Source organism: Quercus lobata, chromosome 4 (assembly GCF_001633185.2).
Source record: "Quercus lobata isolate SW786 chromosome 4, ValleyOak3.0 Primary Assembly, whole genome shotgun sequence".
NCBI lineage: Eukaryota > Viridiplantae > Streptophyta > Magnoliopsida > Fagales > Fagaceae > Quercus > Quercus lobata.
Genome location: NC_044907.1, coordinates 18,702,684 through 18,725,403, shown reverse-complemented (window position 1 = coordinate 18,725,403; position 22,720 = coordinate 18,702,684). Strand labels below are relative to the sequence as shown.

The 22,720-nt window shown below is 35.4% G+C and overlaps 2 protein-coding genes across 2 annotated transcripts; one reads left to right on the top strand and one right to left on the bottom strand.

Moving 5' to 3' along the window:
• Positions 1-1,400: 1,400 nt before the first annotated feature.
• LOC115987396 (NADH dehydrogenase [ubiquinone] 1 alpha subcomplex subunit 6) lies at positions 1,401-5,894 on the top strand. Its single transcript, XM_031110924.1, has 2 exons — positions 1,401-1,875; positions 5,478-5,894. Exons 1-2 carry the CDS (start codon positions 1,663-1,665, stop codon positions 5,661-5,663), a joined length of 399 nt encoding a protein of 132 aa, XP_030966784.1. The 5' UTR covers positions 1,401-1,662; the 3' UTR covers positions 5,664-5,894.
• Positions 5,895-21,193: 15,299 nt separating this feature from the next.
• On the bottom strand, positions 21,194-22,121 carry LOC115984191. Its single transcript, XM_031107135.1, has 3 exons — positions 21,872-22,121; positions 21,590-21,676; positions 21,194-21,475 (listed from the first exon to the last, which is right to left on the bottom strand). Exons 1-3 carry the CDS (start codon positions 22,043-22,045, stop codon positions 21,263-21,265), a joined length of 474 nt encoding a protein of 157 aa, XP_030962995.1. The 5' UTR covers positions 22,046-22,121; the 3' UTR covers positions 21,194-21,262.
• Between the last annotated feature and the right edge of the window lie 599 nt (positions 22,122-22,720).

Here is a 22,720-nt window from a genome sequence, read left to right as displayed (position 1 = left end):
AGTTGAAAAAATATATTATCAAAAAATAAAATAAAGTTGAAACAAGAAAGATGATGATAGGATTTCATTTAATTTTATATATATATATATATATAAAGTCTATTCCATAATAATTACTCTTTATCATCAGACTTGTTAAGTTATGATTTTTCTTATAACATTAGTATTGGCTTATTCCATGACAAAAAGTGTTGTAATTGCATAAATTTGTTTCCTTGTACTTTTGTGGGATTTTATTGTATTGGGTTTAGCATTAAGTTGGTGAAGACTCAAGCTGAATTGAAGCAAGTGGATTTTGCAAGAAGCTCGCGAGAAGCTAACCCACGAAAAAGCCACATGAGAAACACATGCCAAAAGCTGAAATGTCATGCCCAACCTAGATGATTTCGCAAGTATCTCGCGGGTAAGGCCTTCTTGCGAGATACCCGTGAAACATTTTGCCTGAAGGTTTTTTAAGTGTGACTTTCTTACCCTTCACCCATACTATATATACCCTCATTACCCACAAATGTAAATGAGGTCATTCAGAAAGAAAAACCCTAGATAGGTTTTCTACAACACACACACCCATTTTTTAAAGAGAGAGCTACTTATCCTTAATAAGAAATCATTCTAGCATCTTCTCTTTCCCTCTTCCATTGACATACTTTAAGAGGAGATTTGTACCCAAACACAACCCACACCTTTTCAGAGTGTAGTGAGTGTTTTGAAGCTTAGAAAGCTTTGGGGATTTTCCAAAAGAAGCCAGTGAGGCTTGGTGGATGCAATCGGGTGTATTGCGGGATCTAGAAAGCTAGATAAGACGCGGTTCCGAGAAGCCTTGTTGGAGTAGGAGCTTAGAAGGCTTAGGTACATTAGGTAGATTAGGCTTAGAGGGTCTCTTGCTATTCGTGTATCGCAACTTATTATCTAGTGGATCAATTTACCGCTTGGAGGGTGATGAAGAGATTTTTCGCCAAGTTCTTCAGTTTCCTCTTCGATAACACATCGGTGTGTTATCTTGTGTTTGCATCTCTCTTCCCTTACTCTTATACTTTACTTTTATTATTTGTTGTTCATGTTTATGCACTAGAATAGTATCGATGTTTGCGCTTCATTTGCTCTTATTTCTGCACTTAGATAAGTTAGAATAAAAGCAATCTAGCCGTGATTTTTAATTGGGAGTCTAAACAGCTCTTGTGTTTTCACACAAATTCGAGCTTTCAAGACTAATACCTCTTATTCAAGTCTCAAATCTCTTATTCAACAACATCAAATTTAAGTGGAAGAAAATTTTTTTCAAAAAAATATATATATTAATATAAGCAAATGAAATTTTAAATAAATTAAAAAAAAAATTATTTATTTTAGGCTTTCTAAAGTCTATTAGAGGCCCACAAAACCATGGGTTTACACTTTACACAATTGAAACACACGTTCCTCTCTCAATTCCACAACTTTTCCACCAAGTTCCAACCAAAATCCCAACCCTAGGCCCATGGGCTCTCTCTTCCCCATACACCATCAACTACCTAAAAACGGCGTCGTTACAACCTCCCTTAATCTCTTTTGTTTCGTTTATTGGCAATCCAATTCATTCAATCGCAAATACAAAACTACACAGCTACTACTACTGTGGTGTTGTTGTGTGAGCTCGAACGAGTTGACTCAGAGCAAGAAAAAATGTCGTTTACACGGCGGGCCGTGAAAGTACCACCGAACTCAGCGAGTTTGGAGGAAGCGAGGCACCGAGTTATCGATTTCTTCAAAACAGTGTGCCGATCCATCCCAACCATCATCGACATCTACAACCTCGACGAAGTCGCTACCGTCTCCGAGCTCCGCTCCTCCGCCGCCGCCCAGATTCGCAAGAATTCTCACATCACCAACACCAAGGTCTAGCTGCTTTTCTCTCTCTCTCTCTCTCTCTCTTCATTTCCAGATCTTTCTAGATTATTCGTTAACATTATTGTGAATTTAGCCAATGTGATTGGTAAATGGCTGTTTGGTAATTAGTATGCGTTTTAGATATAAACTATGAAGTCTCAGACACTTCATTTAGGTGCTTAGCGCCCGTATACATGTGTCATATCGGTGTCATACCAGCCGTTTTATATTATAATTTTTCAAAAACTACTCGTGTCACCATGTCATACCCATTTCTGTGTCCGTGCTTCTCATGTGAGACAGGGAATTGGGGTCAAACTTCAGTTCGTTAGTTACAGTACATTAGGTTTTCCGGTTGAATTCAAACACATAATTGATTGAATTTAATGTGTTGCATCTAAGGAACTGCAGTAGAAGAATTGGGTATTTAGCTGAAACCCATGTTTCATGAGATCATTTTTTGGATGGTCTCATGTTTTGGCCCCTACCGAGTTACATTCTATTGTAGATTTCATTAGGTGTAGTACGTTAGGTTCCCGAATTGAATTCAATTTGGCTAAGTGTTTGAATTTAATTGGAAAACTTAGGGTCCATTTGGTAATGTTATTCTAGTAATGTTGTTTGTATTTTTTAGAAATACATGTGGGTGAAAAGATATGTGGAAATACGTGTAATATTATTTAAATACTGAAAATTGTTGTTCAAAATACACTACTAAACAGCCTTGGTTATCTAGCTGAAATCATCTTTTATGAGATCACTGTTTGAATGGTCCTATGTTTTGGGCCGTGTTGAGTTACTAATCAAATAAACAATGTTAGCTTTTAGTGAAATTGAAATATTGGATTTCTTCAAACTAATTAAATCGCACTTACATTCAAAATTCATGCTATCAAAGTATAGACCTGTTGAGGTTGTACATCTTTTATGTTGAAGGTTTTTAAACCTAATTAAATTGATTGGCTTTGTTTACATCATTGTGCTGTACTTCTTTTACGTTTTGTACATGTTTTAGGGAATCCAGGAACTTTACTTGATGATGCCTAGGTTTGCATAACCAAACATTTATGATCAAATATTGAGGCTGATATGCCCAAAGATTAGGCAAGGTTTGAATTTTTCTCTTTCTTGATTTCTTTGTTTGATTGTCATTCATATGTCAGTGGTGAGCAGTTATAAAATTTATGGTACAGATGTTTTGTTAAGAGAAGGGTTTTGATAATGTCAATGGGGATTGTTTGGATTGTAACAAGCATCCTTAATCAATTGAGATTTGCGCTATGTCCCGATTTTAATGTGTGGAGGGCCTTGTAACATTTCTAGCTTTCTAGAGACTTGAAGTTTGCATATGGATTTTTGTAATAAGCTGGTTTATAGACCTTAAAGCTGAAAGTATCACATCTGCTCTCTCTTGAGGACCTATCCTTAGATTCCTAGTAGGCTAATGTTGTACATATCCATTTTTTATAACTTCAATTGCCTTGTATTTAGGCAACTCAATTGATAGAGCAATGTGGTATTGGAATCATTAATTTATTAATCCTTCACAACTACAAGATTGGGAATTGGAATCAATGGGGCATCTTTTTGACTACTTGTACGCTAAGTTGCTAACTAGCCTACTACCCGATGTGAAGAGTGAGCATCTTGGAAGGTGACAAAAAATGACAGATTTGAAGTCAGATTGTATTGTGGTGTTTTGATATGCACCACAAGAAAGATTAAACCTTAACTGGGTTCATGGGGTTTAAAGGTACCAAACAAGATTTCCTTTTTTTCACATGGACAACAGCATTGGGTATAATACTGATAGTGTATAATCTTCAGTAGTGAAATATCATAATTACTGATCAGTATTGCATGTGTAAAAATAGTGGGAAATCTGCAGTAGTCAAATATCATAATTACTGATCAGTATTGCATGTGTACAGAGACGGCTTGATGCATTTGAGGGCCTAAGGCGAAAATTGATTATCTTGTTTTAGATACAAAATTACTACTAATTAACATGAACTACGTAGAATTTTTTTCTTTTTTTAGAAATTTTATAGAGAGAAAAAATTTGACAAAATTTTTCATACTTGTTGATGTGGCAGATTGACAATGGTAAGTAAAAGAGTGGTGTTAATGGTAGACTTAGATGAGAACTAGTAAAAGTTTGCTAACTAAACTCTTATTATTATTCTTTTTTTTTTTTTTTTAGAAGTGCAACATTCACAATATTTTTTACAACAAATCCTAGGTTTTAAATTGCTTTTTGTTTTCTATTTGAAAATATCACTATAATTATTTTTTTGCCATCAATAACAGGCTGTACCAACCTGCTACTTAGCATTAGTTGTAAAAGTGTTGTGAAAAATATTGTGGATGTTGCATTTTTCTCTATTTTTTATTTGTTTTTCATCTAGTAAAAAAATATTATTTTATTTATTGATTATAAGAAATAATCCTATTGGTTAAAATTTGGGAGTTTTTTTCTACTTGGGGCTTAGGCGACTGCATCTCTTGCTCTACCATTCAGCCGTCCCTGCATGTGTAAAAATAGTGGGAAATCTGTTGGGTATCTTTTGCATCATTGTTCAGTGGCTATAAATATCTGGTCTTTTTCATTTGCTTTGTTTGGGATATCTTGGGTCATGCCAAAAACTGTGATTCAAGGAAGGTTTAATCATCATAAAAGTTCACAAATTTGGAAGGTTGTCCTTTAGGGCTTTTTGTGTAGCTGAAATCTCATGTTAAGATGAGAATTTTAAGATGGATAAGTGAAAATAAATAGAAAGATAAGATTCAAAAAGAGGAAATTTGTGGGGGTGGCCGCCTTTTGATGAAATGATGAGGGAGATTGTTTGAGATCAAATGAGGGGGATCATTTGAGATAGTTTGATCATGTGTAGAGAAGAACAATTAAATGATTAATACATCAGTGAGGGAGAGTGAGTTGATGCAAGTCAAGCGAACAAAAAAGGTAGAGGAAGACCTAAAATAACATTAGTAGAAGTAGTAAAAAGGGGCATGACAATTAAGGGGGTAACAAAGAGTATGACTTTGGTCATAAATATCAAGCTTGTAGTGGACTATTTGAGCATGAGTTGGATGTTACTTGTCTGTGTTAATTCATTATTGGAAGGTCCGGTAATAGATCTTATTTCAGCTAGTTGTTTGAATTTTTAGTGAGAGAAATATTTTCATTTGAATAGTTCTGTTGCTGTTGCGATGGTTCTTGTGACTGTATAGCCTTGAAGTGGATGGCGTTTGATGTGTTATCTTAATCAATTTGTTTCTTAAACTAGTGTCTATTCATATATTGTATGGACTTTTCCTTAAGTTTAAGAAATCTAGTTACTGCCAGATTAAGGGGAATTTTCTGGTTTAAATGTTCCTTGAACCACGTTTTCACCATGTTATAGAGAAATGAGTCATTCATGGTTCATGCACTTGTAAAATAAATCTTTTATGTTGAGTCTAATAGTTTTAGTGGTTTTAGTATTATTAAAAATTCAAATGGTGCATGCACATTATTAGATATATTGGTAAGATGTCTTATGATATTATAAATTCTGACTCGAAAAAGTTTTCCCCCCATCATCCTGATATTTTTATTAAATGTGCAGGTGATTGATATGTTGCTGCTCAAGGGAGTTGAAGAGTTCAACAACATAGTGGAGCACGCTAAGCAGCGGCATCATATAATTGGCCAGTATGTGGTGGGTCAAAAAGGGCTTGTGCAGGATTCAGGCACCAAGGATCAAGGCGACTCTAACTTTCTCAAAAATTTCTACAAGAGCAACTACTTTTGAATCTTTACTGTTGGATGGATGTGCCTTCTTTGCTTGTGTAATTGGGCTCCCCTAATAAAGATGTACTTGAAATTGGTTTTGTATCTTGCATTTGGATAAAGATCCTTGTATCTTCTGTTATGGTCAGTATGTTGGAACCAAAGTACTACTGAAACCTTGTTTTTGTTCTCAAAATTCAAGAAATTTGGTGTTAGTACTATTGGATGAGGCAAATAGCAATGTGTTATGTCACTACTGCTGCATGCTGTACCATTGTGTTTTCATTTAGTTAGATTGGTTTATATCTTAATCCACAAGTGGCATAATGATTGCATTTTCATGTTGGCGTTAGTTTGTTTGAATTGGTCTAACAATGATTCAGTAGGGTGGAATGTATCTCCAGTGGCAGCATTCATGACACCAATGTTTTCGGATTTTAATTTACGGAAGCAAAAGAGACTATGAACTCCAAAGACATGCATAATTTGTGACACCATTTATAAATAGGCATAAAAAATAATAATAATACTAGTACTCTATTTAATAATAATACTCTTTTAAGAACCAAAGAGGCAACTAGGATGTGAACGAACTCTAGCAATAGGCTCCTGAGTCCTAACTAGAAATTTGTAGGCTTCACTAACCAGAGTATATACAATACACCTATACGTCTCTGTTTCTTTACTTCCCATTAATATTGTTGAACTTGACTCCCATGTATAATTTCATTTCTTCTTCCAGTTGTATACTGTGTTATGATCTTTTAAACACAATTGCTTTTTTTCTTTTTTTTTAATGGTTTCTCTGAATATATATGTACACTCAGGTGAAAAAATGGAGAAGTTACTCTATGCAAGAGATGGGGAAGAATTGTCTGGAGCCATCACGGTAAAACAAAGGAAATTTGCCCAACCAGCTGTGGTGGAGCAGCCACCACCAGACCCTCAATCTTCTCGGTCAGTGAGGCCTTCAAAGGTCACTGGGAACCTTCGGATCCGCCACCATCTCCTGCTTCAAATCCACGCCAAGGACCCCACAATAGGCATTCCTTGTAATTTCATGTGTTTAATTAGCAGTATCATCAGGTGTGCCAAACACCAAACACCAAAAAACATCACTCATGACAAGTGAGGGCTGTCCAGACCCGACCGGAGCCCGACAACTCAGCCAAACAGCCCGACGCTGGCCCGATTCCGGTCCGAACCGATGGTCCAGTCGGCCGGCGGCTTTCCGTTCTCAAGAACCGATACCGGCGGGTCGAGTGGCGGGTTTGCTTCTCCATAACCCGAGCAACCCGAACCCGACCGGAGTTGTATAAAAAATCCGGCCAAATCCTGCAAAATCAAGCCAGATCCGGCGAGATCTCGACCAGATCCGGCTAGATCTAGTGGGATTTAGCCAGATCCGGCCAATTCCAGCAATTTCTAGTGAAAAATTTCAGATTTCAGCGAGAAAAAATGAAGATTCCGGCGAGATTTTCCAGATTCCGGCGACTTTTTTTTTTCAGATTTCGATGATTTTTTTTACTCCGGCAACCGACCCAACCGACCGACGCTCACCCTCACCCAAAACCGACTTGACCGATTTTTGCGGCGGTTAGTTCCGGGTTCCTCTGCCCCTCCACCTGACGCCGGCGGTTGAATCCGGGTTGGGCCCAAAATCAACCCAGCCCAACCCGTGGACAACCCTACTTATGAGATGTTCTAAAAGTCGAAATATTTGACATTAATGGACAACCCTACTCATGAAATGTTCTAAATGTCAAAATATTTGACATTAATGAACAATATACTCTCAAATATGAAAGCATACGGATAGATGTTGTAAAATTTTAATAATTTTTTTATTCATTTTCTCTCTCATCTCTCTGTCAATCTCTTCCTCTCTTTTTTTTCTCAAACCCCAATCCTCTCCTCTCTCTCCACCTCTCATCTTTTCTTCTCTCACTCTCACTGCTCTTCCACACCAACGTCAACGCATCACTTCCACACTGATCTCTCTCTAGCAATGGTTTTTCTTTTCTTTTTCTTTTTTTCTTTTTTTTTGGGCTGTGGTTTGATGGGTGGATTGGGCAATAGGTGGGTTTAAACAGTGATGTGTGGGTTCAGATGGTGTTGGCTGAGTTCAGTTCTGACGATGGTGGGTAGGTTCGGATGAGCAGATCAGTGGTGGGTGGGTTAGGTTGTAGGTGGATTCAGGTGGGTTAGGTTATGGGTTCCGATGGATGGGTCGGCGGTGGGTGGGTTAGCCTGTGAGTTCCGATTGATGGCTGAAAGCTCCATGGCTGAAAGCTTCAAGACCTGCACCACCACTAAGGTTCGCCATCTCTCTACTTCTATATATATATATATATATATATATTTTTTTTTTTTTTTTTTTTTTTCTGGTTCTTGTCTCTAGCCCATGACCATGGCCAAAAGCTCAATTTTGTTGGGGTTTGTGGTTGAGGTGGTGCTGGTGGTGGGGCTTCTGATTTGGTGTTGGTGGGCTATGGGTTTGTTTTGAATTGTGTTGTGGATTGTAGAGGATGTGGTGATTGTTGGTTGTTGGCAGCTATGTGGGGGCTATTGATTGTGTTTGATGAATTGTAAATATTATTTTAATATGTTGTATATATTATTTTAATATATAGAATTGAAGGACATACGATAAAAGGTATATTGTAAAATAATGTAGTAAAATAATAAAGTATGTTTTTTGATGTATTAAAATGGCATAATTTTGCAACGGTTGATGGGAATGCGCTTAGACATCTCTTGATGTCATGTCATTGGCAAATACCAAAAATAAAACTTACTACAAATGTCATTCCAGCATCAATCATTAATAAATGTGTTAGCAATTAGCATATGGAAATTTAGACTCAAAATTAATCAATCTGGATAAATTAATCTACCTTTGTCGGAAAACTTAGTCATCTAAACTCATATTAGTTTTTGCTTTGAAAATTAAACAATCTGAGACTAGTTGAGATGTAAAGTTTTTGTTTCTTTATGTTGGGTAAGATGATAAGCAGGTGATATAAAAATACTTTTTTTGGTTTGTGATGTATTCTAAATATGCTTATTAGTTATATGCATGTGTTTTCTACTTCATAGCATATTGGATGATACAATCTATACTGAGATGAAAGAAAAATATTCTTTCACACTAGTTTACATCCACTATTTCACATAACTGCAATGACAGAGCCAAAATTTTTTTTTTTAGGAGATCAAGTTTTATATATATATATATGACAAAACTTAGGTACTGTCCTTAGGTTCTCCTCTAAAAATTTAGTCATGTACATACTTAATTAAAAATATACTTCCATCACATGAAAAAAAATCCACATATATCTAAAAAATAGCACCTAAATATTGTATGTCTATATCTAAGTCTTGCCCGTATATATATATATATATATATATATATATATATCCAAAGAATAACACACACACATATATAATATTTATTTATAACTTATACATGGAATATTTGTAATTTTTATTTAACATATGATATTTTCATACGTAAACAAAAATATTTACATCAAATAAGTCTTTACATCTTTGCAAATAAAATAAAATAACTAGAGAAGTCTTGACATGTCTAAAATATAAAGGTCAACTTAATAAAAATAAAATATAATTAAATTACGCATAAGAGTCTACATCAAAAAAAAAAAAAAAAAGTATGGCATAAGAGTAATTAGAGGGAAAGGGAATAAAAAAATGCATTAGTCAACTATATAAACTAGTATGTAACCCCGTCTATATGCACAGGTACAATTAAAAATAATGACAATTATACAATTCAAATTATAAATTTTTTTGAGAAAATGTTCAAATTATACATAGTATTAGCTTACACCTTTTTTTTAAAACCATACATTTTTAAAATATGTAATGGCTTCTTATTTTAGAATTTAACTAGTTATGAACCCGCGCATCACGTGTAATAATTTATTTATGGTAGTCTTATTAAATTTATTTTTTTACAATTTGGACCAATTTAATAAAAGTAATGTACTTCATAATCATATTTTTATCTATTCTTGAAACAATCATAAATGTAATATAGGAATAATCATAAATCATAAATATAAATATAAATTTGAACAATCATATTTTTATTTATTATAGGAACAATCATAAATCATAAATATAAATTTTTCATGCTAAAATGAAAACAATACAATTTTTCTCAGAAATTCAAAAGGCAAGTTAATGAAAATATTCATTTTTCTAATAAAATTTATTTAACATTTTGTGAATCATTAAAAAGAATATAAAATTTAGAAATTATTCTTTTAGTTTTAAATAATCTTTCTCTAACCTTTTTTTTTTTACTGCCCTACAATCCAAAACATCAAAAAACATAACTAAAAAATTAATAAAACTTAACAATGATTAATTGGGCCAATTAGGAAAACAATTTGTTATTGATAATCTATCTAGGTTATTTTCTTTGCAGAAAATGCAATTTCTTCTACCCAAAACATATTATCAAATAAACAATTATTAGCAAAATCTAAGAATTAAATTTCTATATATGCATTGTAAGAACTCAATTTGTAACGACCCAAAATGATATTGGGTTCGCACGTAAAAAGGCTCAAACAATATCATTTGTAGAGCGTGGGTTTGAAAGGATAGGTCTTAGTCACCAGACGGTGGTTAGTCGTGGTGTTCACACAGAATTAAACAGTGTTCGCTCGAGGAGTCTTTCTCCTTGAGGCGGTCTGGGAGGCTTTGGTTTTTTGCCTTTTTTCCCAGCCACTTTCCCGGATTGCTTGCTTCCCCTTTTATATTAGCTTGTATCCCTTATTCAACTTCCACGTGTAGGTTCGACTTTCCAGGACTGATATTTGTCCCATCAGCCCATACCCAAAGTGGTTGGGGGTGGTTGTAAAAGCTGAAGAGCATGGTTCTGTCAAGTGCAGAGTATTCAATGGCAGTAATGGCAACTTTCCCTTTGTCCTTGGTCGCCATACTATCCAGCGGTCCTTTCTCTATCAACATAGATATTTTAGATTTTTCCCAAAACTGTTCATATACCGCTCTTGCCCTTTCTTTCAGGAGTACCTTGAGAATGCCGAGGATAGAATCATCCTCGGCTATATCTCAAGATTACTTGGACTTTTGTTATACGTCCTCGGCTATATCCTTCCTCGGCTCAAGCCTTGGGCCCCAATGTAAAAATGGGACAGGGCCACAAATTATTAGGCCCCACAATAGCCCCTCAAAATCCTACTGTCCGACCTCTTGGTTGGAGAGGAGGGTTTTGGTGATGCCAAGCCTTTATTACGGTTCGTTTAGCTCTGCCCTTCATTAATGTTGGTGTCTCTTCATCTACTTAGGAAATGCGTCGGGTTACGAGACATTCTTCTAGATTTACACACGATGCGCTCCTGCCGTTTCAGTGTACGAGGCGTGTCTTTAATAAATTTCCTTTACGAGGCCAATCAAATCTGACAGTTATAGATGACATTGGGGAGTTTGAATAGACACTATATCGTTTGCAGCTCTTCTTGGAAATCTGTACGGATTAAATGCCACTGAACTTACCTTCCATATAAGAAGCTAGATGAGAGGGTACTTCCTTTACATAAAGACCCTTTAACCTTTCTAAAGCCTTAAACCTCAAGCTGCACTCAAAGTTTTCCTTATCAGCACAGTCGAATCTTATAGTGTGATATGTCTGAGGTAGAAACGGGGGTGATGAGACCACATCCTTTCCAAAAGCACCATATCCCTCCGAAGCTTAAGATGGCTCGGTCAAGGCAGGGTTGGCAGAGACTCAAGACATTTCTCATCCTCCTTCAGCCAAAATCCGAAGCAGGAGATAATCGCATCAAGCTTTTGGTGCAATTGAGCTGAGGTTGCTCATCATCAGTACCATCCACTCCCCTATGAGCATGGCTAATATAGCACCAGCGTGTTAGGAGTCAGGACTGATGCAGGGACTAAGTATCCCGGCTTCCTCCTCTCTTCCTTCACTGGTGCCTCCTTTTGCCTCCCCTTCTTCTTCTTTCTCATCACCAGATCCATCCTGGTGCTTTTACTTCTTCATCTTCTTCTCCTCATCCACCAAAGGGGGTCTCCCTCTCATACACGGTCGCTACTGGAGCAGAGTTTAAAAAGATTTGTCGTTTCATTGTATTATTATTTTTTTTATTTTTGCTTTGGTAATTAGCTTTCTGTATAGGCTTGTTTAAGCCCCTCATTGTACGCTGTTCTGCTTCTTTACATCAATAAAAGTTGACATTATTTTATTCTATGTATTCTTTCTTTTCTGCAGTGGTTATGCCGTAAATAGATGTGCTATCATATGATTTCCTTTTTTTTTTTTTATTCTGAACGATGCTTAGGGCAGAAACTCATATTAAGAAAAAGATATTATTCTGAGCTTATTGAGACTATTCGGAACAATAGTGCTGACATGAAAAAACGATATCTAGGGCAGAGACCCTTCTTAAGAAAAAGATATTATTTCTGAGCTTATTGAAACTATTCGGCACAATAGTGCCGACATGAAAAAGGGTTGCATACCCCAAACTAACCGAGATGATGGCTGAATGCTCGGTGCTGTGCAGGAGGTAATCATCTGAGGATGTGTATCCCAAAATGAACTGCCCATGCGGGTCGCCAAGTACTAGGGTGCTTCGCCACCTTCCTAACGACCTTCATAACCCTAGTCCTTTCTGGCATTCAGTCCGAGGACCGAGGTGCAATCGTACCGAACTTAAACGCTCGTTTTCATCGGTTCCCTTAGAGCTGAGAATCTGAGGACAGGTTGGGACCTTCATTCCGTCTAGGACGTAATCCAATTTTTAGTATATAATCATCCTTGGTTCTGTCCAAAATTTGGCTTTTTTAAGTAGTTGGTTTCCCCATAGGTTTGAGTCCGAGGACCATGCAATACCTTGGTTCTGTCCAAAACTTGATTTCTAAGTAGTTGGTTCCCCCATAGGTGTGAGTCCGAGGACCATGCAATACCTTGATTCTGTCCAAAACTTGATTTCTAAGTAGTTGGTTTCCCCATAGGTTTGAGTCCGAGAACCATGCAATACCTTGGTTCTGTCCAAAACTTGATTTTTGAGTAGTTGGTTTCCCCATAGGTTTGAGTCCGAGGACCATGCAATACCTTGGTTCTGTCTAAAACTTGATTTTTGAGTAGTTGGTTTCCCCATAAGTTTGAGTCCGAGGACCATGCAATATCTTGGTTCTATCCAAAACTTGATTTTTAAGTAGTTGGTTTCCCCATAGGTTTGAGTCCGAAGACCATGCAATACCTTGGTTCTATCCAAAACTTGATTTTTGAGTAATTGGTTTCCCCATAGGTTTGAGTCCGAGGACCATGCAATACCTTGGTTCTGTCCAAAACTTGATTTTTGAGTAGTTGGTTTCCCCATAGGTTTGAGTCCGAAGACCATGCAATACCTTGGTTCTGTCCAAAACTTGATTTTTGAGTAGTTGGTTTCCCCATAGGTTTAAGTCCAAGGACCATGCAATACCTTGGTTCTGTCTAAAACTTGATTTTTGAGTAGTTGGTTTCCCCATAGGTTTGAGTCCGAGGACCATGCAATACCTTGGTTCTGTCCAAAACTTGATTTTTAAGTAGTTGGTTTCCCCATAGGTTTGAGTCCGAAGACCATGCAATACCTTGGTTCTGTCCAAAACTTGATTTTTAAGTAGTTGGTTTCCCCATAGGTTTGAGTTCGAGGACCATGCAATGCCTTGATTCTGTCCAAAACTTGATTTTTAAGTTTGGGGAGATTAGCCCCTCGGCCAAGATGTGGGATATTGGTTTGGGGAGATTAGCCCCTCGGCCAAGCCCCTAGAGCCATCTGCTCTACTGACGTTTCGAAGCGTAGCTCCTAATGAAAAAGCATAGCCCCTAATGGAACTCTATGCCAGAGCACTATGATAGGCCATTGGAAGTGACGGGGAGACTTTCTCTACCCACCGCCTGTGCCAACACACAAGTCTTCCCACAGACGGCGCCAATTGTAAGTACTCAATTTGTAACAACCCAAAATGATATTGGGTTCGCACGTAAAAAGGCCCAAACAATATCATTTGTAGAGCGTGGGTTTGAAAGGCTAGACCTTGGTCACCAGACGGTGGTTAGTCGTGGTGTTCACACAAAAGTAAACCGTGTTCGCTCGAGGAGTCTTTCTCCTTGAGGCGGTTTGGAAGGCTCTGGTTCTTGGCCTTTTTTCCCAGCCACTTTCCCGGATTGCTTGCTTCCCCTTTTATATTAGCTTGTATCCCTTATTCAACGTCCACGTGTAGGTTCGACTTTCCAGGACTGATACTTGTCCCATCAGCCCATACCCAAAGTGGTTGGGGGTGGTTGTAAAAGCTGAAGAGTATGGTTCTGTCAGGTGCAGAGTATTCAATGGTAGTAATGGCAGCTTTCCCTTTGTCCTTGGTCGCCATACTATCCAACAGTCCTTTCTCTATCAACATAGATATTTTAGGTTTTTCCCAAAACTGTTCATATACCGCTCTTGCCCTTTCTTTCAGGAGTACTTTGAGAATGCCGAGGACAGAATCATCCCCGGCTATATCTCAAGATTACTTGGACTTTTGTTATACGTCCTCGGCTATATCCTTCTTCGACTCGGGCCTTAGGCCCCAATGTAAAAATGGGTCAGGGCCACAAATTATTGGGCCCTTGCCCTTTCTTTCAGAAGTACCTTGAGAATGCCGAGGACAGAATCATCCTCGGCTATATCTCAAGATTACTTGGACTTTTCTTATACGTCCTCAGCTATATCCTTCCTCGGCTCGGGCCTTAGGCCCCAATGTAAAAATAGGTCAGGGCCACAAATTATTGGGCCCCACATGCATTGTTACAAAATAATAATAATAATTAAAATACAATTCAAAAAAAAAACTAAAATATGTCACCTATCCGATTATTTTCATTTGACTAATCTTTGCTCTTCTCTAAATAAATGACATTATAAAGTACTTCTAATACAACTATTAAGAGTACTTTTTCATTATAGAATACTCTATAAATGGCATTATAGAATATACTTAATAGTTGTATTAGAAGTACTTTGTCAACCCCATAGGATAAAAAAAAAATAGTAAAGTCTCACAGTTTAACATCTAAATTGAACACCATAAAAAATCAAATTCTAACTTGCAAAACAACTAATTAGTAACCCAAATCAAATCAAACCAATGGAATAAAAAAAAGAACTTGTGATCAGAAATTGGAATACCAAACTACCTAAATATGCATAAAAATCGATATAAATTTACCAAAAAGATAAACAAATGTGATGTGACAATTAAATCAACAATAACAAAAAGAACCATTAGTTGAAAAAAAAAAAGTGGTTGGAACAATAAAAAAAAATCCACCAAAAGAGAAACAAAAATTGGAGAAAGAGATAAAGTATTGACATTTTTGTCGTGGACAACTTGGAAGGAATAGGAGAGAGAGAGATGGAAATAAAGTAAGAATAAATTTATATGAAAATTAAGATGGAACAGGAAAGGTGGAAGTAGATGAAAGGTTGAACAAAGTAAAACTGTAGAATTTAAGAAAATATAAAGGATAATATTTAAAAATCTGAAGGGAATCAAATGAAAAAATAAAATAAAATATATATATATATATATTGGTGGGGATGAAAGATTGAACTAAAATGACAATGGCTAAAAAGATGAAAAGTTGAACAAAGTAAGAATTGCCCAAAAAACAAAACAAAAAATAAGAAAAGATGCTATAGATGTAGTGCATAAAGAGTTTTTTAAAATTTATTACATAACTTCCATTATTATTGTGGGGGTCTGAGGACCGAGGAAGACTAGGAATGATATGACCTTCATCAATTCATCTGTGAAGCACCTTAAACCCGAGAAGTGGATGGGAAGGTGCACAATGTTTCATGAGTGCCTGAGTGGAAGAAGTGGCCTTATAGGAGAAGGCCAAGGCAGGTGGGAGAAGTTTCCTGTAAAAGCTTACCTACTACCTCCGCATTGAATGCATAGCAACAATCTTATCAGCTGCATTAATAAGGAAATGACACCTGAACAGTAAATTCACTACTAAGCAGCCCCTTCTACCACCTTTAGCAAAATTTTGAAGGGACAAGTATCATAAGGAAAGTCTTGAAGTATACAAATGAAGGGTTAGGATGCAAACAAAAGAGGGTATATAAGAAAGGAGAACTCCCCAATTAAGGGATCTTTTCCCTTTCCTTGGATTTTTCTAAGAGAGTATTATTAGAAGATAAGGACTGGAACAGCAATGAAGGATATAGCTTAGGACTTATGTAGAACTCTTGTATAAGAACTCATCCTCAGACTGACCCAAGGGCAACATTAATATAAACTACTCTTTACAGCAGTTTTTTTATCCTTGCCTGGATCTTCAACCTTAGACCTAAACTTAAATAAACTTACATTAGAAACTTATTCCCACTCCCTAATGAAATTTATTGTTTTGGGCTTAATTCGAGGGCCAGGGCTTCACTATTCTCAGTGGGCTGGGGCTGCCAATTTTCCAACTCATACAATTATATATAGAATAGATATGTATAGACATTGTTTTTTGTTTTTGATTCTTCATTGATTTCATTATTTAGTTATAAACATCTAAATTAGAGTAGATAAACATGTAAAACCAAAATTATATGTAATGTTAAAACCACCTAATATAACTGTGTAAAGTTAATAATCTATTTATATTTTTTTTTTTTTGTAAAAATATAGAAATAAAAAATAAATAAGAAAAATAATAATTATGTGGCCAATGACATGGCAATGAGGTGATGTAACAGGAGCTCAACAATAATAAATACTACGCTTCAGCTTATATATATATATTGGATTTAGAGTCTTCAGTTTTTGACCCAATAATTTACTTGCCACAAGAATTAAGAAATTAGATGGACATGTAGTGCAAAATTAGATTTCAATTGAAATCAAATTTAGAATCTAATTGGATTTGGACTCTTCGATTTTTACACTCAACTAGTGTGTAATCCCGCGCATATGCATGGATATAATTAAAAACAATCACAATTACATGATTCAAATTATACCTTTTTTTTTTTAAAGATGTTCAAATTATACATGGTATTAACTTACACTTTTTAAAACTATACATTTCTAAAATATGTAATAATTTCTCATTATATATATATATATATAGAGAGAGAGAGAGAGAGAGAGAGGTTCAAGTTACACCTTTTTCTAAACCATGGATTTAAGTAGATGCAACGGTCAAGAAATAGACACTCATTAATGCTAATATTCTAATTGATCTCATTTATTATCCCTTATTTATGTCATTTCATACTTATCACTAAACCCAAAAAAAAATGGTATAGGCATCTCTCTCTCTCTCTCGGATTCCACCTCCACAGCCAAGTTGTATGTATATTCTACCAAGTGATATGCTGGTGTGATGATTGTATATTCCATCAAACGAAGGAAAAGTAGAGGCAACTCTACTCTACCAATCAATCCAAATAAGAGGCAATCATGCATAATTTTACATGTTAATCTGCAATTATTTTATTAAAAATAAACGAAAACAGAGATACACAATAGATGCTAAGTCTGGTGATAACTTTAAAAAAAAAAAAAAAAAAAATAAAAAAAACTCTTTTCCCGATAAGCCAAGAAGTACTTCTCAAAATATTCCCTCAAAATAACCTTCCTAAGTCCTAACAAATCCAAGAAGTGCAAATGCCTTGAAAGCTTTAACAGTAAACATACTCTCTCAAAATAACCTCTCTTAAGTCATAAGAAATTGATGTTCATAAGTACATACCTACTGGCTACTGCCATTTAAAATAATCATTTTCTCATTTTAGATCCAATTTTTAAAGTGCTTTTTTTTTAAAAAAAAATTTATTTAAATTGCAATATTTAAATGGCATGGAAATTAGATAAAATTTTATATTGGAGAAGCAATCTATTAGAAAAAAACATACTACAGTGGGGGGGAGAGAGAGAGAGAGGAGAGAGAAATAAAGATAAGTATGAAATATCATAAATAAGATATAATAAATGAAATCAATCAAAATATCAGCATTAGTGAGTGTCTTTTTTTTTTACCGTTGGATCTACTTAAATCCAATGGTTTAGAGAATGTGTAACTTTAACTCATCTTATATATATATACACACACACATATATATTAGAATTTAATTAGATTTAGACTCTTCAGTTTTTGCATCCAATAATTCACTTGCCAAAAAATTAAAAAATTAGAGAGAGAGAGGGGGGGGGGGGAAGAGAGAGAGAAATACGTATACCTTTTTTAGGTTTAGAGATAAGTATGAAATATCATAAATTAGGGATAATAAATGAGATCAATCAAAATATCAGCATTAGTGAGTGTCTCTCTTTTTTACCATTGGATCTACTTAAATCAAATGGTTTAGAAAATACGTAACTTTAACTCATCTTATACACACACACACACACACATATTAGAATTTAATTGGATTTAGACTCTTCAGTTTTTGCATCCAATAACTCACTTGCCAAAAAAATTAGATGGACACGTGATGAAAAATTAGATTCTAATTGAAATCCAATTTAGAATCTAATTTAGACTCTTCGATTTTTACACTCAATAATTCACTTGGTACAAAAATTAAAAATTAAAAGGGACACGTGACGCAAAATTGAGAATCCAATTGAAATCTGATTGGATTTACTCCGAGTTTTATCTATATATATATATATATATATATAGGGGCCATTATTGAAATTTATATTCAATTTTTTGTTTGCCAAAAATACAAGAGGGAGGGAGGATTTTTAAAAAGTCAAGGGGGTCATGGCCACCCCTAGCTCCCCTCTCTCCTTCTGCCCTTGCACAGAGTATCCATAATAAAAGAAATATGTATAGATAGAGAGAGTGTTTATAACACAAAAATGAAAAAAAGAGGTAGCGGGGGTAGTAGCTACACTACCCTAGCTCTATGAAGAAAATTGAAGACTCACCAATGGGTTTTGGAGGGTGAAAATGGAGGAAAGGATGGGCTAGGATTTTTTTTTTAAGGGGGATATTCTAGGGGAAAGAAAGGGGAAATAGATCTGGAGAAAAGTCTAGAGAAAATGAGAAAGATAGGAATTTTTTATATTTTTCTTCATGATTTTCCAAGAGAAGAGTGGAAGGAGAGGCGGCTACCCATTGGGATCCTTGCCACCTCACCAATTTTCATCCTCATCCCCTTAATTTTTTATTTTTTTGATTTTTGGGTTTATCCTTTTTTTCGACCCTATTTTCAGGCTACTAATTAGAGGTCTTTAAGACTAGGATTTCTTCAAAATTGGTGTCTCTGAAAAAATCTGAATGTCTTGTTTCCATAGGCTCTAACCTCATGCAATTTGGAGCTACCGTTGGCAAGATATCACACTTCGAAAGGAGGTAATACAATGTAGAAATTTCTATAACGCTTTTCTTGGAAAATTATTTCCTCCTAATACGGAGAGGATATTCGCAAACCCTTTATTGAAAAGTTGCTAACCATCTTGCTTCAACTTGGTCTGGACAATTTGCACTAGTTGTGGCTGGATTAGTACGATTTATTGCATGAAAACGCTCCAAAAACAATCGTTTTACATGTAAAATAATACTTTTAATCAAGGTTTTGTTGTTTTCTTGATATTTTATCCGTTTTAACTTTGATTTTGGCCCATGAACTATCGTTTTGAAGGTAATTTTATGATCTTAGTTATGCTAAAAATATATATGTCAATCGAACGGTTCAATCAAAATGTCGACATTTTGACTAATCTTGATTAGGGTTAGTCAACGTTGGTCAAAATTAGCAAAAAATGACAAGCTTGGGATTTTGAACTCTTAAATCTTTAGAATGATTAACCCAAGGCTCGATTGGAGTAAAAAAATTTAAAAGCTTTTTCATGTAATACTTCATTTTCTTACATTTTAAAAGCATAGATTTCACTTTTTAAGGCCTGAATCAACATTTTGGCACACTAATCAAGGTCAGAAAAAAAATTGGTATCAACAGCTATCACCAATAGAATACCCTTTATCCAACCATGGGTGGAGCAAACATGGGAGTGTTTTTGCACAACTATAGGAGTCACTAACACAGACCTAGTAGAACCTTTACTCAAACATGGGTGGAGCTGATATGAGAGTCTTTCTCATTCTACTTGATGGGATCAACTAACAAAAATTTGTCCTTAAACCATCGACTTTGGATACCATATTTTAAGGAGAAAACACCTTGGAGAGACTCCAATTAAGGGGACATTATAACATATAAGGACGCCACCTAACCAAGAATTTTAAGCCAATGAGTTTGGTCCAATTATACTATATTAAGTACTCCTTCTCATTAGTATCTAAAGAGGGATTTCACTACTCAACTAACAACACTTCTCACATGAAAATTCCAACATAAGTTATTGTAACAATGAATTTTGAAACCAGAAAGACTAAAGTGAAGGTTCAAATAAACGTCTAGTAACCTTTTATAATTTTTTTTAGCAATTTTCCTGTTCAAATCTTGCACAACTTAATAGAGAGAGAGAGAGAGATCATCTATATTCTCCATTGAATCATAGTTTTCCTTGAAAATTCTCAATTTCCTTAGTCTTTCACTAGAATCCTTCTCACGATAATCTTGAGGATGAAATTTCATAAATAAGAGGTGCTAGTGATGAAGGTGGAGTGGAAGCTCTTCTAGAACTTCATTCATCTGCCCACTATCATTAAATAAAGGGGGAATGATATTTTTCTTCTTTTTGGGTGCTCCAATTTCATATGCATTCTTCATCAATTCCACATCCCAACTAATTCCTGATACTTGATATTCACAACTTATAGCCCTTAGAGCTTGGATCATATCAATAAACATATACTTCTCACTATGGTTATCTAGCTTGGACCTTTCTTTATCCGGTACATGCACATATGCAATACTCCCAAAAAAATGTAAGTGAGAAATTGTAGGATTCTTTCAGCTCCATGCTTGCTATATGGGGTTCTCTCTCGTATAATCCTTACGTGAGACAATAGTTGGACAAATAGACTGCATGAGTAGGTTCATCCCAAACTTCTTTGGACATTCTCATGCTCTTTAACATTCTTTTGGTCATGTTACCACTATCTACCATACATGTTGGGATTTGAGTAACACCTTCATTCAGATATTCCAATTATCCAAAAAAAAAAAAAATGTAACCCATGAAAATAATAATAACACCATCTAGTTGGAGAATGTTATTCTCACCACGAATCAACTTGCTCTAATACCATATTTTTGAAGTTGGTGGGCCATTACATAATCACATTCCCAAAAACTGATACACCACATATAATGGAAGAGACACACACTCCAAAGCATACCAAGGAAGATAAAATGATTGGAGAAGAGGATGAGAACTCTTGGTTTGGAATTGAGGAAAGCATGAGCATATGTACTATAACATACGATCTAAACTTCCACCATATTAAATTACATAATTTCAAAGTTTACTACTCCGTAGAATAACTCTTTATTTTCATTAATGAATCGGAGAGTTTCATATCACATATGGCTTGTAGGTACATTTGGTGTGACATGAAGGGAAGAAAAAAATAATTCTCCTCTTCTTATTTTTCCCTCTTTCTCCTTACTTAGGGATGGAAGGGAATTTTTTCCTTCCAAAATTTGCTATAGAGCTTGCCCTTAATAAATCTTCTTCTTTAATTCTTCTTATGGGAATGGTTCCTTCTGGGCACCTTCCAACCGAGTGCCATAGCTGAGTAATTTCAGGCTTGGAGTTTGAAGAGGCGCCGTTGCTCTCATCGAACGAAAACCCTTTTGGGTAAGAACTTGGTCTCATCTATGGCATTCGGCATAAATTCCAACTCAAACCCAGCCCATAACATGCATACAATAAGTATCAAATTATTCGTGATACCAAATGAAATTTAGTTAATTAAACTAGTATAGTCACCTGAATTGTGTGATTCTTTAACAAAGGATGATCCAAAGCTGGCTGTTTGTTGATAGGTACGCAGTCGATTATATCTCCATCCGGGCTCTGTATCAAATAAATTTTCTCATCACACACAAATAGATATCAGACTAAATTCTCAATGTTGTAACAAAATTACATTGCTATTGTACATTGGAGTCATGAAGCACCACAACCCACAAAAGTGAATGATTCTTTTAAGACTAAAGCTGAAAATACCATACAAAACACAAACATATTAGATGTGAAGTGATTAATAACTTGAAAGGATATAACTGCAGGCTTGTTAAGGCGCTTCAATTGCTCCTGAATCTCCTGTTTGATGGTGTCAGTGTTTCTATCTCCAGCTAATGACATTGGTATGAGAAAGAACAAGCACCAAGTCATCTTTACTACCCCCGACCACCTCCTCCCACTTCCACAAGGCAGTGCCATGAGTGACTAGCTAATACTCGAAGCAAGTGTTGAGTTTGTAGTGTATAGAGATGTAATAGCTAGCTTCAGACGTCCCCTTTGCAATACTTAAACGTGCATCTGTTCATCCTCTTTGAACTGTTCCACATGCTATTTATCAATATAAATACACACAAAAAATCTTCTATAATAAGGATCACCCTATTTTTGGCCATGTCTAAATGAGGCTTTAATTTAGCAGTTTTACTTTAATTTTTTTAGCTTTAAGTACAAACTTCCTGCTAAATTTCCTATTGACTATTGCCATCCTTTTGTTTCTATGTCATTTTACAGGATTGGTCAAAATTTAAGGGAAATAATTTGTCCTCTTTGAACTGTTCCACAAGCTAAAAATTTGGGAAGTTTGTTGTTTTAAGTTTTGCTTTTAAAAAATAAATAAATAAATAAATAAATAACTTAAAATTAGACAATTTGAGATAAATGAGAAATTTAGTAATGATTTAATTTTTGGGTAGTATCTCAAAAATTTTGGTGTTGTAAGACTAATGTGCTAATTTTGAGGTAGAAATTGTGAGAGAATCTCATTTTTTTCGATTTGAAGGAGAGATAAGAATTGCCTAATTGAAATTTCCTTATATGTCTTTAAATTTATTTTAGGAGTAGTTTTAAGTTTTTCTACATGAGGAGTACTTGTAC